Genomic DNA, 17,053 nt, shown 5'->3' with positions numbered 1-17,053 from the left:
TTCATTTAGCATAATTTCTGAACTACTTAACATAATTAAATAATGGAAGTAGTTTGACTTATTTTAAAAGTCATTTTTAGACTTTCATTAGCATTTTCAATTTTTCTTTTTTGTTACTTGTTTTAAGAAAATTAGTGTGCTTAAGAAAAAGTGGAAAGAAATTCTTGTTTTTCTTTTATTTTTTTCTTCATTTCGTATTTATTTTTATTTAATTTTTAGTTAGTTAACTTACAGTGCAATATTGGTTTCAGGAGTAGAATTCAGTGTTTTGGACTTACCATGTGTGTATTAAGTGAACTTTAGTGTTTTGGTGTCATGCTAAGCCCAAAACACACAATTCAGCGGTAACTTAAGTATAAATAATTTCTTGGATTTGATTTTCTCTCACGCTGTCTTTAGAAAGATCATTGCCCCTCTTGTAACTCGTCATGGAAAACTGTGGTCCAACTTCTGGGGAGCTTTGAGTCCTGATGGATACTATGCTCGATCGGAAGATTATGTAGATATTGTTCAAGGGAATAGAATGTAAGTTACTTGATCTACTCTTTTACTGTAAAAGTGCCATAATCTCAAAATGTGGTCTTGTTAACATTACCTGAATTTTTATTCCTCTTTTCTTTGTGATTAATGGAAATTTGAAAACCTGGAATCCTGAAATACTAGTGTAAAACTAATATTGAAAGAATCTGTTTTTGAAATTCTAAATCTTCACAGGAACAAACTTACTGCTGTGGGAAATGTAGGAGACACTACATGGTGAACAGGGGCAGCCAGAGATAGCTGTCGGAGGGTAGTAGTATTTAGTTCGAAGTTTAGAAAAGGAATTTTGTTTAGCTGATTTTTCTAGCGCCCAGGATGAAAATTTACAAGTAAACCAACAAAAACAATACCAAAGGCCATAACTTTCCAACATTTCCAACTGCAAGAGTTTTGTGTGAAATAGGTAGTATTCTACTTTAAAGATCACTTTCTTCACTAATATCTGGTTTCCATTTCTAGAGTTTGAAAAGAATATGCTTGCTACAAAGTGTGTGCATGATTGATACCTGTTTCAGAGACAACAGTTGGTATTTTTTAGACTAAAAAATATCACAAATGTAATAGTGTGGTTTTGCTAAGGTAAGATAGAGAGGCATGTTATCTTTTATTTTTTCTACAGATGATGGACCAGAGGCCATCTTAACTGAGTGTTAAGGGCTTTGCCTAATTTCTCAGATGCATCCACCCACTTAAAAGCGAAAACATTCTTTCATGAGTAAATATACGTGCCCCTAAATTTAGAGTAAAAAACCCCACACATTTATTGTTGAACAGTTGAGTATGAAAAAGATGTTTCGCTTGTGAAAATAGTAATAAATTTGAATAATACAAAAATGATAAAAGCTTTTGTTAGCTGTGGTTAAGGAGCATGATAGCTGAGAAAACACTATTCAGATCATATACTATTGTTTCAAAGTACTTTTATTGTCTCTCTGAGGATTTGTATAGACCAAATGCCTGATACTATCTGTGGGTATAGCAGAAATAAGGGCTCACAGAAGTGGAATAGAGAATTTATGTTTCATTTAAGTTGCTTTAGGCACTGGTGATATTTTGTGCAGCTTCCTGTCACTGTTGTTTAAAGTGTAAGAAAAAGAATATGGGAGAGGCTTTTGATCTAGTTAATACAAGAATGCACTTCATGGCCAAAAGCTACATGAAGGAATGACATCTTATGACATGTACACATGTAAGGGTGTGTGTGTGTGTGTGTGTGTGTGTGTGTGTGTGTGTGTGTGTGTGTTTCTTCAAAACTGAGACACTGCCTACTCCGCCAGTGATAAATTTCTGAAATCAGATGACACATTGTATATTTTTATGGCTGTTTCCTTTGAGGCTCATCTAGCAAGACTAAGTGAAATCATATTCCTTTTAATATCTAACTACATTTCCTTGGTCAAGATCTTTCCTTTTTGTTCTCTAAAAGCAACAGGCATATTCCTTCAGGCGAAACCTTACTTGCTGTTCTTAGGAAATGAGTCATGTTCAGAATGAGAAGACAAATGTGGGGAAGAATAAAGGACAAAATAGTGTCTCTCAACACTCATGTACTTCTAGCTATATTTTTTCTTATCTTCTCTTTCTACACAAATTTGAGTTGGCTTAGTGAATTTCCAGAGAATATATTTTAGGAAAATTTTAGGTTGTATTCAGTGGCGTGCTGGTGAATGTGTAACAACTGGGTCTTGGGGTTAAGGGATGCCCTGATTTGTAGTGTTTGCCAGTTTCTGTGATGTAAATGCTCCTGCCATGGCTGATTTCAAGCTTCCAACATGAAGTCACTGAGTCTAGACTTGGGAAGTGAAGCTAAGTGTTCTGGGAGCCAGTGTGAGCTGGTTGCAGTACACCATAGTGTGTGTGTGTGTGTGTGTGTGTGTGTGTGTGTGTGTGTGTGTGATTATTTTTGCTATCACTCTGCTTGATCCTAAGTGGAAATACTTTCTGTGTTATACTCTAACAATGACATGAAGGATTATAGTCAAAATGCTAAACAGATAACAGTCTTAAAGTGAAGTTTATATAAGGAGTTAGTATTTATCAAACAAAAATGTAGTGTATAACAAGTAATGTCATAGATGTGTGTGTGTATATTTTAAATATCATAAAATGTGTTTGCATTTGCATGTAATTTGATTCAATAATTTATATATACAAAATTTAAAAACATACAGGGCACTTATTTTAAAAACATAAAAATAAACCTTTAAATATATATATATTTTAATTTCTGGTATTTTGGAATGTCTTGTCTTTACTTTCAGAGGGATATGGAATATCCCATATATGGCTAACGTGTACTTAATTAAGGGAAAGACGCTCCGATCAGAGATGAATGAAAGGAACTATTTTGTTCGTGATAAATTGGATCCTGATATGGCTCTGTGCCGAAATGCTAGAGAAATGGTAGGGTATACAATGATGGCTTGCCTGAATGTTCTTATAAAGTGGCCTGCTTTACCAGTTGATGTGTCATTGTTTTGATGCTCCTTTTCTTTCTAATTTGTAAGTACTAGCCAATTTTTTTGGTTCTGTATTGAAAAAAAACTGGGAGAAGTTATAGAGCATAATTTGTGACCATTTGTCTGTAGAAACAGTTTGAAAAATGTTAGCTTTGGTGCTTAGGCTAACTCATAAACGACAAAAAGATTTCAGTCACAAACATGGATTTGTTGCAAATCAGCTTTGCATTTCTAAGAAATCATGTTTACTTTCATTCAAAATTTTATAGTGGAAACCTGACCTAGTTAAATTAATTAGATAAGTCTGGGTGCAACAATCCTTTACACATTTAAGAAGAACACACTTTTGTTCTGAAATCAATGTCTCCATTATTTCTGTTGTTACAAACTGCACACCGCTCAAAAGGCGCTCCTCACCACTATACTAGGAGAAGGCATGAGTTACGGAGTGTATTTGATCTGTGTGAAAAGTAACGATACATTGTTTTTCTACAAATATACTTTCATTGTAGAGTTTTAATGATCGTGGAAAATAGTTTGTTTTTCAAAATGTGTAAATGTTGTAAAGCCTGTTTGTATAGTTTTCTGTTTTAGAAATGATTGGGTTATTTTATTCAAATTTATATATACAAATGTGATTTTGGAAAAAATCAGAAAAGTTGGCAAGTATTTTTTTCTAGTTTAATAAGGCATGTATTGTTGGAGTGTATGTGTTTTTCCTACAAGCCTGTGTGCATTGTTATATCGAGTATCTTCAGTACTTGTGATTATAACTTGTGCTCATCTTTTGCTAATTTGACTCAACAGCGCGTCCTGGAATGGCCTGTCTTACACATTTTCCCCTTTGTCTTAATTTTGTGTCTAATGAAAACTCTACTAAGGAATGAGCTTGGATTTATGTTTGACCAAAAAAAAAAAAAAAAAAAAATTGGGCTGGAGTTGTTTCTTTGTGTGCACTATAAGCTTTGCTTGTTATGCATGTTGTCTATGAAGGACATTTCAGAATGTCAGCTTTTGATCAAGGGCTGCTAATTTTATTTACCTAAGAATACCTGAGAGAGTATGGGTGTGCAGGTCAACTTACCCAATGCTTCTCTTCATTTTAGACTTTACAAAGGGAAAAAGACTCCCCTACTCCGGAAACATTCCAAATGCTCAGCCCCCCAAAGGTGTTATTTTTATTTATTTTTATTTATTTTTGTTTGTTTAATTAATACTAGATATGGTATATTGCCTAGCAGTAAAGTTTCTTTAACAGTCTTCTTTCCAATTAGCATGGTAAAATGTTGGTATTCATTGGTTCTTAATTAGTGTATGTGTACGTATATTTTGTGTGCTGGGGATGGGCATCGTGTGATATTAAATTCTTAGTTCTTCAGGCTGATGTACATTTTATGGTTGACAGATGAGAAAGTTAAACCCAAATCTCTTTCACTGGTTTTTCTAGTTTTGTTTTTTAAAGGGAGAGAAGAAATAGGAGTAAGTATAAAGTATATCTTGATTAAAATGAGATCTGGGTACCCTTCATCATTATTTTTTTTTTTATTAATAACTAACTCTTTTACCATTAAAACAGGTACAAAAAGAAACAACCTTACCATGGTGGTTTTTGCCAAGTTTATTTCGTTTAAGGCAAGGATACGAGACTGATTTTCTTTAGCTGCCTTTAATGAACAAATAATTTCTGTGTTCAGTTTTTAAACATCAGGACAATAAGAGAATGAAATAGTCTGATGTAAAAATACTGACATTTGAAATCTTGTTTAAAAATGTGACATCTTCTTTGAAAGGGAAAGAAGCCAAAAGAGGTACAATTCATTGCACTTGGTGTCTCAAAAATATTTCTGCTTTCAAACAGGAATTGTTTTTCCCCTGATGTCTACATCTAGGATCAATGAGAAAGGGACAAAAACAGTCATTCTTCCTCTTCTTTTTTTCAGTTGAGTGTCAGTGCTATCAATTAGTTTTGTGTGGTGCCTGAATTTATAATTAATAAAAGTTTTATCTCTTTTATTTTAAATTATGCATGTTTTTATATGAGAAATAAAATGCATGTTCAGGAATGAGATATAAAAGTTGAAATTAATATCTCCTATATATTTTTCCTATGGTTAAGTTTATTTTCTTGTACTTTCCTCTAAGATTGTTCATACTGTTATTCTTTGGCACATAGGGTGTGTTTATGTACATTTCTAACAGACATGAATTTGGAAGACTTTTATCAACTGCTAATTACAATACTTCACATTATAACAATGACCTCTGGCAGATTTTTGAAAATCCTGTGGTATGTACTTCATACTCAACTTCATTTATTTCTTATTTTCAGATGTAAATCAGTTGGGTTAATGACATGAAAATGTGATAAGAAGCTTTAAAAAGTTAAAGTTTAAAAAACAGTTTAAAAATGTAATCAATTGCAGCTTTCAAAAATAATATAATTTAGTGTAATAATATTAATTATAATTAATACTCTGTTAATTATAATAATTTAATATAATACTAAATATTTTTAAAAGCTACAATTGATTATATTTCTTGACCAAGAATTTTTAAAATATAGACGTATATTACGCATGGGGAAAGGAATGATCAGTTTCTCTTAATATTTCTATTTTATATATTCAAAAGCATCATCAGATTTTTAATTGTAATTTCAGAAAAACTGTTTACAAGTAGCTCAAGCAGAGAATTCAAGGAGTTAGTTTGAGAAAATACATTTTATTTTATCTTACTTATTTTTTATAACAAGTTTTTGAATGTACACCAAAGACAGCCAGAGAAAATTGCAGAGTAAGTGGATTCAGCATGTATAGAAAGTCTTAAATTGAGGAAACTATTTCCTTCTAAACTCTAAAATTATTTCTTATCTTAAAGATTTGAATCCTCAAGGAATTCATTCCTTTTTTGCCTTGCTGGAGCCTATTCTCTTCAGTCAAATTGGAACGCTTATTCCAGGGAAAATACTCTCTTTAGTATTCATCTCTGGAATGCTACTGTTTACAGCTTTCCCCTTGCCAATAGTAAAAGTTTTAAATTACAAAGACTCAATCCACCTGATCAGAATTGTCTTTTATTTCGTAGGAGTAGTTGACAGCCAGGAATAGTAAATTCAAAGTCTCTGAAGACTCTGTTGAATAGAAAAATAACATTTTTTGACATTTTTGTATTTTAAAAGTATTTTTGTTTCGTTTAAGCTACATATCTTCATCTTTCACAAGAGTGTAATTAAAAAGAGGCTTTTTAAGTGGTGAGGGTGGAATTATATATTTTACTTTGGCGCTGAGCCTCTTGGTTATTTTGAGGAATAGAATTATTATATTTGTTGGGTAATATTAGCTCCTGAAAAAATGTCCCAAATTATATCCTGAATTGTAGACATTTGTGTCAGGATTCATAACTTTGGAGAATATGAAATGAAAACATCAGAAGTAAGTAGGAACTGCTTTTCTTTCCATGGCTTTGTTTTGTTTTTGGTAGATTACCCTGATCAATACGCCTCATGAGGGATGTCCCATAGCAAAATATTCAACCATTGTCCTATTATCAGAACTTCTAAAAAATTAGTCAAGTAAGAGTTTGTTAAATGATATTTGAAAGGTGGCCTAAAATGAGACGTTAATGCCTTAATGTGAGATCTTAGGAATTTTTTTTTTTAATTTCAAAAAATCGATAATGATGCATAAAAAATAAAGATTCTGAAATGTTATAAATGATTTTTTTCTAATTTCCTCCATATTCTGAAATCAGAGAACTAATCAGTATTAAAGGGATTAATGAGATAATAGAGTAATTTGATTCTTACAATTATATACGAAGTATAAATGAAATTTATTTAAAGAATTTGAAGATAACTTTGGTTCTTTCATATGATCTACATATAAGCAGAGATGTGCAAAATCTGAGAATGGCATACACATTATCAGGGTTTCTCTGAAATATGGCTTAAAAGATGTATTTCAGACAAATATTTTTTGAAACATATTTTGATTGGAATTATTTTGAGTCTGTACCTCAAGTCTTCCCTTCTGGTTCCCCATGTTTATACTTTGTAAAGAGAAAATTAAGAATTTTGTTAAACATGTCTAAATACAAGAGATTTTTTTTGATACGAAATGTCTCCACGTTTTCATTTATACTCTCTAAATATGTGATTTTTAAATTAAACACTTGACTCAGGAAGAGAATTCCTTAGCTGATATTGACACAACTTGAGATACCTTAGTATGTGGTTTATGTATCAGAGCTTAGTCAAAGAAGAATCAGATTCCTGAGTTAGCATGAAGACAAGTTTTCTCTTAATGTATGGTTCTATACCTTAATATCAGTAACTAAAAGAAATGAAAATATTAGTAATCCATGATCATTCTTTGATACATAATAAAAACAGAAGTGAAGAGAGAAAATTTAAATACATTTTAAAATATCATAACTATTTTAGAGTAATTCACTCTCAAAATCCTGTATATATGAGTAAGACCCTAGTTGATTAATTTGCTTATTTTTACTAATATTTGTTAGGATTTTGTTCTTTACCATTAACTTTTAAGCCCATATTTACCTATCCCTGTGCTTATGCATAGAATACAGCATACAAATTTTAAAATCCTGAGGTCTAAAAATTCATAAATAAAAATCTCATGTTTCATAGAATGATGTGAACATATAGAGTCAGACAAAGTTTAACAAGCATAAACTGGTTTCTGAAAATTCCTTTTTTGTCCAATACACTAGTCATTTATAAATTGAGCAGTTTCTAAAATGCATACACTTTATATTTTCTATTATTTATTAAAAGGTATTTGCTTTATTCTGTGCAATTGCTTTTTTTTTTGATAGGACTGGAAAGAAAAATATATAAACCGGGATTATTCAAAGATTTTCACTGAAAATATAGTTGAACAGGTTTGTATTAATAATTTCAATGATGTGTAGAGTACTTTTGCTATGTTTTCCAGAAGGGACAATATTAATGCAATATTGCTTTATCAGAGGTGTTGTGAAAGTGGAGAAGCCATCTTGTAGATAAAAATCATGTGGCTTAATTAACCTTAAGGATCATATAGTTGTAAAAATATAGACATGAAGATCAACCATAATTTTAAGATCATTCCCTGTTTTGGCCATACTTTCAAATGTTATAGCTGTCCCAAACCACTAAAAGTAAGGAATCTTTGGCAAATCTCTGAGGTAGCCCTCATTTAATAAAAGTGTATCTTTGCAAGAAATTGATCTTTAAGAGTCTCTTCTCAAAGATGTCTTTTAAAAAATGAACTCTGTTTTAGGTTAGTGTTCCAAACTGTTGCTAATACCTTATTTCAGAGAACGTAAGGCATCTTTGATTCTGAGATGCTCTGTTATTTTGTGTACTGTAAGAAATGACCAGAATACTGCCAATTAAACTATGACATAACGTTTTCTAGTCATTTAGAATTTTTAATTTTATACATATTGGAAGAGCTATTTTAGAGTTATCAAGGTATAGATGTTATCATATGTTGTAGGGCACTGTATGCGTAATAATTTCCATTTCAATGGCAAATCATAGTGTACATTATTAAAAAAAAATTTAAAGGGCAAGTCAACTCAAGTGCAACACCAGCTAAATGCACACATGTACATCCACACACACTGATATATACATACACACAAGGTGAAACTATGAAAATTTGATCAAGTATACATACACTGTAGCATTACGGCTACATCATAGTGGTTGCCTGGTCAAATGTGAGTCCAAGATATGTCTTGATTTTACAGATGTGAAAATGCAAAAAGAAAAAAGTCTTAGCATTTAAAAAAAACTAACATTTGTAACAGTTATGTCAATAATATTGGGCAAACCTCTTAAAAAGGCATCTAAGTGAGATGAGTATTGAGTATTCCATCCAATTACTTTTGCAATCTATTTATTAGTTAAAAGACACAAAATATTATTCTCTTAATGGTGATCCCTTGTTTTATAGCCTTGTCCCGATGTCTTTTGGTTTCCCATCTTTTCTGAAAAAGCCTGTGATGAATTGGTGGAAGAAATGGAGCATTATGGCCAGTGGTCTGGGGGGAAACATCACGTGAGTTGTACTTTCACACAAAGAACTATAATGTGTATGTTGGATAGGAGGCGGGGGGTGGATATTTTGAGAATTTAGAGGAGATTGTCTGTTTTGTCAGATATCTCTGACTTATGTACCTCAACGCAGGGGCTAGCCAAGGCTGTCAAGAGAACTCTGGTTGCATTTAATCTATCTGGCCTCAGTTTCTCATTTATGTACACAATTACACTGGATAGTTTCTAAAGGTCAGTGTCTCCAGGCTGGAATGGTAAGGAAAAATATGCCTATTGTGTGCTATTAAGTCTTCTCCAAGGCCACTTTTTATTCTCTGCGTTTTCACAGTGAGCTGTAGTGAAAATACCAAGACAAAGTTTATCTGGTTCACTGCCAAAGCTTTTTCTTGTGTGTAAACGTTGGGAGAAGAAATCTGTTTGAACGCCATTGGTGTAATTCAGTACTGAATTTACATTCAGTGTCAAAGACTTGGCAGGAAGTATTACTGTTGGTGGTTCAGTGTGTTTCTTTTCCTCTGAGAATTTGCACATGCCTGCTCCTTAACAATACCAAGGAATTCTAGAATTCTCTAATATTACTGCCTCTGCTCAACTTCATACCCCAGCTAGTTAGCCGAAGTTCAAAGTATGAGAAGGAACCTGAAGCCAGCAGGTTGTAGGATAATAAAAAGCAATCATGGAAGGACTTGAGGTGTCATAAAATTGAAGTGGGGAACATAGCAGGGAAGGCCTGTTTTCAGTGATAGGGGATCCAAAGAGCAGACTGGCAGAATCTTTATCCATCAAGTATCTAAGACTGCCTGAAGGGTTACTGTAAAAAACTAATTTTTTTAGAGGGCATAGGAAGGCTTTGGAAATAAGTTTTATTTACTTGATAGTCAGACCTCAAATGCATATTAGTAAGTAAGAAAGGAGTCCATTGACTCTGCAATACTTTGCTTCATCATTGATGCATTTGCAAAGCCATGTTATCTAAGTTATTTTGATAGTTTTGCAATTAAAGCAGATGGTACGCCATAATTGAACAACTGTTATTTTTATTGTCTATTATGATCTTGTGGTTGAAAAAAATCCCAAGGTAATATAAATGTGAATTGCATGTGGACCACGCTTTATGACATCATTAATGCTGTTTCTAGGATAGCCGTATATCTGGTGGTTATGAAAATGTCCCAACTGATGATATCCACATGAAGCAAATTGATCTGGAGAATGTATGGCTTCATTTTATCCGGGAGTTTATTGCACCCGTTACACTGAAGGTCTTTGCAGGTTATTATACGAAGGTAGTTATGCTCCCATTCCTCCCGTCTACCTCCTACTAGTTTTTACACAAACATGCTATTTTATATTTTTATTAATAAGCAAATCCATTGGTTTACTTTGCTTTTTTTTAGGGGTTTGCACTATTGAATTTTGTAGTGAAATACTCCCCTGAAAGGCAACGCTCTCTTCGCCCTCATCATGACGCTTCTACATTTACCATCAACATTGCACTCAATAACGTGGGAGAAGATTTTCAAGTAATTATGGCTTTTATTTTTTTACATTTCTTAAAAGAAATATGTCATTACGATAAGGTTTTTGCCTTATTTTTTAAAAATTCTGCTCAGAGGGCATAATTTGAATTTTGCCACCGATTAGAAATTAAACAATAAGCTGATACATTTATTTGTTCCATCTCTTCTAGGGAGGCGGATGCAAATTTCTGAGGTACAACTGCTCTATTGAATCACCCAGAAAAGGCTGGAGCTTCATGCATCCAGGGAGACTCACACATTTGCATGAAGGACTTCCTGTTAAAAATGGAACGAGATACATTGCAGTGTCATTTATAGACCCCTAAGTTATTTACTTTTCATAGAAATGAATTTTTCTTTTGGAATGGATGAACATGTCTTTGGAGTTGTGCTTGAGAAGATGAAAGGAATATTTAAATAACTTCAACAGAACAACTTCACTTTGGGCCAAATGTTTGAAAAACTTTTTGTAAAAAATTGTTTGATATTTCATAATGTCTGCTCTGAGCCTTAAAACACAGATTGAAGAAGAAAAGAAAAAAGTAAAAGCAAATATTTATTTCTATGCCTTTTGTCTCTGAGAATAATGGCAACTTTCTGATTTCGTGTTTCATTTGATCAGATACTCAGCTACAAATGTACAAGTGACAAGTGAGACTAATAATATTTTATTATTAAGAAAGCTTGGGAAGATTGTTATTTATCAACATGTAGACAAAATGAATATAAATGAATATTGACAATTTTTGAATCATTGGAAAACTGGACTTATAACTGAATTTGTATACAACTAATTGTGTAAGTACTTTTTTGATGACCTATGCAGGTACCTTTTCTAATAGTTACTGAAGGAATACAGAGAACAATAAATATCACACAATGTTTTTCCTCAAGACACTTAGTATAAAACACAATTGAGGTACAGAGCCAGTTGAAAACATTTCTGTTTATATTGTTAAACAGAGTTTTTTTGGTTACATTTATGTTACAAATCCAGCCCTCTATTCCTTCAGATCAATTTTCCAAGGTGGATTATATTGAGTCGGTATTAGATTTAGGGAAGCTTTCAAAGCTTTCCATTATTGAAAGTATATCAAGTATCAACCTAAGATCAGCAAGTGTCTTTAAGTCAAAACAGACTTTTGATTTTAATTCTAGAAAATAATGAGGAAAAGAAAATTTCATGAGATTAGTAGTAGCATTTTATGATTAAAAAAAAACTTTGTTAAGTACTTGAATTTTATATCAGGAAAATAAAGTTGGTGAGCCTTTCTTCTTCTCCGCGCCCTTTGTCTCCCTCCTCATTCTCTTTTAGAGAGTTATTCACCTTTGTGTCTTCCCAGCCTAGTTCCCATTTTATCCTCCTTCTTACTTTTTTGATTACCTTTTCTTGATCCCATTTAAAAAAAATTCCCCAGCACAAAAAAATTTGTGTCTTGAGTTCTCACCATTTTTCTGAGTGCAGTTTAAATATACTTATTGTAGCTACTGTTTTTTAATTTAAAGGTTAAACTTGAAAAAAAAAGATCTAAGTCATGGTGCCAAAATTCATTTTTCTAACACCATGTGTTAGAAACTTATGAAAAATAAAGTAATTTAAAATAAGTTTCTCTTGGTCTCTTTATTACTGGTGATTTATCTTTAGAAGAGAGTATATGATGGGGTATCCAAATATCTGGATATAACAGGCTATGATTTTTCATTTTGCTTGGTACATTTACTGATATTATAATAACAATGAAAACTCTACTTATTGAATTATGAATTGAATTGTAATTATCTTCAATCTGAAAATGATTAGAGATTGACGTAGTTATTTTACAAGTGACGAAATAGAGACAAAACATATATTCAATATATCTGTTCTGTGGTGTTTTTCAAGTGCCTACTATGGGCCATGAACTGTTTCAGGCGCTGAGGAAATAGATAATATAAATATTATAATATTTAACCAAGATAATATAATAACCAAGATAATATAAATACTGGAAGATGGACCGAGGAATAAGGCAGTTGGGTTCTACCTCTTTTCTTTGGTGGCACTTAATACTCAAAGTAAATTCCTACAGTCCATCAACTTTGTTGAAGAGACATGTTAGTAATTCTTTCTGAATTACATTACTGTACTTCAGGGATAGTATTCTAAATATGTAACAACTGGTATGGATGCCAGCCAATCAGAGCAGATTCTGGTTACAAAAAACAGAATCTACCAGTGCAAACCAGCTTAATATCGCTTGTGATACACTTCAGAAGAAAGACATCTACGAGATCCTGTTTCTTTTTAGTTGTTGTATACATGAACGGCAACTATAGTAACTTTTAATTTCGTGCCATGTTTTCAGAAATTGGACCAAGGCAGTCAACTGAGCATTTTCTATCTTCCCTCTTATCTCAGGTTTCATGAAATGATATGAAATGTACTTTTAAAAAGAACAATTCATAATCAAGGAAGGTGTGAAAAATTCTCCCAAGTAGGTCAGCAAATTTGAAAGATACAGGAAATAGGCAGGATTGGTTGGATCCGGAAAACTGTCACTTGAAGCACACTCACCTCTGGCAACCACCAGTCTGTTCTCTGTTTCTCTGAGTTCTTATTTTTATTTTTTTATTTATTATTAAAAAAAAAATTTTTTTTAACATTTATTTATTTTTGAGACAGAGAGAGACAGAGCATGAATGGGGGAGGGTCAGAGAGAGGGAGACACAGAATCTGAAACAGGCTCCAGGCTCCGAGCTGTCAGCACAGAGCCCGACGCGGGGCTCGAACTCACGGACCGTGAGATCATGACCCGAGCCGAAGTCGGCCGCTCAACCGACTGAGCCACCCAGGCGCCGGTCTGAGTTCTTATTTTTAAATTGCACATGTAAGTGATATCATACAGTGTTTCAATTTCTCTGACTTATTTCACTTACCATAATGCCCTCAGGGCCCTTCCATGTTATCACAAATGGTAATATTTACTTCTTTTTTAAGATTGAATAATATCCCATTGTATACATATCACATTTTCTTTATCCATTCATCCACCAGTGAACACTTAGGTTGTTTCCGTGTCTTGGCTTTTATAAATCCTGCTGCTGCAGTGAACACAAGGGTGCAGATTGCTTTTTGAGATAATGATTTTATCTCAAATAAGATATACTCCAAGAAGCGGGATTGCTAGATCATATCACTGCTCTTTTTACTGTTTTGTGGAACTGAAATCTTTTGCTGTAGATATATATTTGTATATTAATTGTTTAATAGAAAAAACCAGTAGAAAGAAAAGGGGAGAATTCTCATAACTGACTTAATTTGAATAAATGGAAGTATATTGATATCAATAGTAATTATTTGTGTTTACAGGTGTGTGCGTGTGTATAACGTATATTCCCAAAAAGCTTTAAATGCTCATCATAGTGGCTTTTTTTTCTAATTCTTCATGTGCATAGGAATCAATGTGAATATTTTCACTTAATACAGATACTTTAGTAGTAGTCCAGTATATTGATTTTCTTGATTCTGCTTCATTTTTGAAAAGCACTAATAATTTACTTGTGTTGGTAACTTACCTGAGAGATCAAATACCTGTTTACAGAATAAAAGTATGGAAAACAATTAACATACGAATTGAGTCCATTCTGTCCATCCTGATGACAGAATCGGTATATTCCTTCACTCCTCTGTTTTCTTGTCTGTCATCTGCACTTATTAATTTCTCTGCTCGCTAAGTCCCCCTTGTATGACATTTTAGGGGTCTGTCATTCATTTGGAATATGGCGTGGCCTATTCAACAGATCTCTTCAAGTTGCAGGAAAGCCAAATACAATTTTTAGTCACAGTTGAGAGTCAGTCTCTGCAAATAGCTCTCTTTGACTAGATGTCAACTACTTTGGAAAATTAAAGTCTTGGAGGCTTCATGAAAGCACCCTTTGTCAAACAGCACCGTTTATCTGTGGACTTTCAGAATAGCAAGCTACATGCTTCTTTTAGAATAGCTCTTTAATAAGAAAAGGCCCTTGGGGAAAAGAGAGGAAAAATGTATAAAACTCTTTAATAACACAATGGGTTTTGCATTAAATTTGAAGACATACATTAAGAAATAAGTAGTGAAAAGAGTAGAAAACTACATGGAGACCTGCTTTAAAAATGCAACATAGCTAACTTATTCTAATAAAAGGAATTAGAACAATTGGAAAGATGAGACATACGAGGGATGTATATACTTTATAAATCTTAACTCTTACAGCTTTTTTTTTAAATTTTAAGAATTAAATTATATTTTTGTATCATTGTTAACATATTAAAATAGATTAGAATATACTCGTGAAAAGTAACGTCTTTGCTGATTTTCGAGGTGGTGGTGTTTGTTTTTCTAATAAATCAGCTGACTATTTTGGCCTGCTTTTGTGTCTCTACTGAAAAATGGTTGACTAAGAAATCAGATTCCTTATAATCTTTTCAAAATAGAAAGGAATTTTTGCCTATTTAATGATGCAAAACACAGAAGTAATCAACTTAAGTTTCAACAAATGAAATGGAGAGATCACGAACGCCATAAGTATCATAAAGAATATACTGTTTCTTTCAAATTATCCTCACTCCAAAGTAAATACAGTTGACTCTTGAACAATGCAGGGGTTAGGGATGCCAAGACCACCCTCCAACCCCCATTCTCCACACAGTGGAAAATCCCGGTATAACGTTTGACTCCCCTAAGAATTTACTAATAACGTATTGTTGATTGGAAGCCTTGTAGTCTAACACATGCTTTTAAAAATGTTATATGTATTATATACTGTATCCTTATAATTAAACTAGAGAAAATAAGAGAAAATGTTATTAAGAGAATCATAAGGAAAAGAAAATACATTTACAGCACTGTACTGTATGTAAAAAATACCTCACATATAAGTGACCACGTGCAGTTCAAACCCATGTTGTTCAAGGGTCAACTATATTAGATTACCCCAAAAAAATTAAGAGATGGAAAAGGAGAAAAAATTTCATGAAGCTTTGATGAGGAATGAATTTCTTTGTGCTTAATTATAAAATAATTAAAAAAAATACTTTTAAGCGACATTTTTCTTAACACTGATTTAAGTTCGGTAACTTTTCTTTTAAAAATGCAATGTGAAATGGTAGAATCCTTAAAGAAATCACATCGTGATATTTAATTCTGCGTCTTCACAGGAGAATTTTGTGTTTGAAAAAGCTCAATAACTTCCAAGTGAGAAACGGACAAATTAAAGTGTGATTTTCTCTTGATGAGCATAAATGATTAGATGATTGATTAATTGAAGATATATGCATATTTAAAATGAGATTATCCTATTAAACTTTGCTTCATTAAATTATTTTCATCTGTATTCACATAGTTTATATATTTTATAAATCTCGCCAAATTGTGACATCACAGCCCCATCTTGTGGTCAATGTAGATAACTAATAGGGTCTAAATTTTAAGCAAAAAAGCAGGAACTTTAATTTTTTTAAAAAATTCATGCTTTCAAAATTTTTCTTAAAGGCTAATATGAACAAAAATGATAACGTTGAATGTTTTTCCAGGAATTGCTTTTTTTTATTTTGGTAACATAGTATAATATTTTATTTATTTATTTTTTTAAATTTTTTTTTCAACGTTTTTATTTATTTTTGGGACAGAGAGAGAGCATGAACGGGGGAGGGGCAGAGAGAGAGGGAGACACAGAATCAGAAACAGGCTCCAGGCTCTGAGCCATCAGCCCAGAGCCTGACGCGGGGCTCGAACTCACGGACCGCAAGATCGTGACCTGGCTGAAGTCGGACGCTTAACCGACTGCGCCACCCAGGCGCCCCCATAGTACAATATTTTAAAAGAAGGATTTGGATACCTTATTTCTGAAATAAAGGATAGCTAGCATTATTTCCAGTTAGTACTGAGGAAATAATTTGTTTCTATTCTTTACCTACTTTGTAGACTGCTAATCTGTGTTCACTAGTGGACATGGGCCTGAACTAAAAATAAAATCAGACTCCTGTTACAACTGATACAGTAGTTGGTTTTGAGTAGACAAAATAACTTACATTAGAACAGTTCCAGAGAGTTTAATTGTAAAAATAAATATATTCTTAAAAATGTGTTTGTGGTAGGGAAAGAGAAGTCATAATAATATTTTTCTTCATAATCAGCAAAGGGCCAGTAAGTGCAGCAATGAGGACAGGATTCCTGTGGCGCAAAAACTGGGTGATTCAGACAAACTATGAAAGTTAATAATCTCTGTTTTGATTTTTTGAGGATGAATGCAATTTGTTCCTGCTTAAGTTGTTGAAGGGAGGTGTACTGCCATAGTGCTAATTTACTCCAGCTCTCGTGTATTCAAATGTTGCCCACATATCCTTCTTGATTGCCTTTCCTCCCGGGGAATCACCTTGTGCTCTGACTGCTTGGCTGAATTCAGATGCTCCTGAACTAACTCTGACTCTAGAGTGACTTCAGTGATTT

The 17,053-nt window shown here is 32.9% G+C and overlaps 1 protein-coding gene across 2 annotated transcripts in view; it reads left to right on the top strand.

Moving 5' to 3' along the window:
• Positions 1-12,191, top strand: part of PLOD2 (procollagen-lysine,2-oxoglutarate 5-dioxygenase 2) — a 101,572-nt gene extending 89,381 nt beyond the window's left edge. Inside the window, exons 12-20 of one of the 2 annotated variants that reach the window (XM_025913169.2) lie at positions 400-525; positions 2,802-2,943; positions 4,106-4,168; positions 5,173-5,286; positions 7,839-7,904; positions 8,966-9,070; positions 10,206-10,352; positions 10,464-10,589; positions 10,757-12,191. In XM_025913169.2, the coding sequence (XP_025768954.2) occupies positions 400-525; positions 2,802-2,943; positions 4,106-4,168; positions 5,173-5,286; positions 7,839-7,904; positions 8,966-9,070; positions 10,206-10,352; positions 10,464-10,589; positions 10,757-10,912 (1,045 nt within the window). In that variant the 3' untranslated portion in view covers positions 10,913-12,191. The remainder of the gene's footprint in view (positions 1-399; positions 526-2,801; positions 2,944-4,105; positions 4,169-5,172; positions 5,287-7,838; positions 7,905-8,965; positions 9,071-10,205; positions 10,353-10,463; positions 10,590-10,756) is intronic. The other variant, XM_025913170.2, reaches the window with a different exon arrangement.
• Positions 12,192-17,053: the final 4,862 nt, after the last annotated feature.

Source organism: Puma concolor, chromosome C2 (assembly GCF_028749965.1).
Source record: "Puma concolor isolate L17-30 chromosome C2, mPumCon1.1.hap2, whole genome shotgun sequence".
Lineage (NCBI taxonomy): Eukaryota > Metazoa > Chordata > Mammalia > Carnivora > Felidae > Puma > Puma concolor.
Note: the sequence above shows the minus strand (reverse complement) of the source record. Positions and strands in the feature narration are given on the sequence as shown.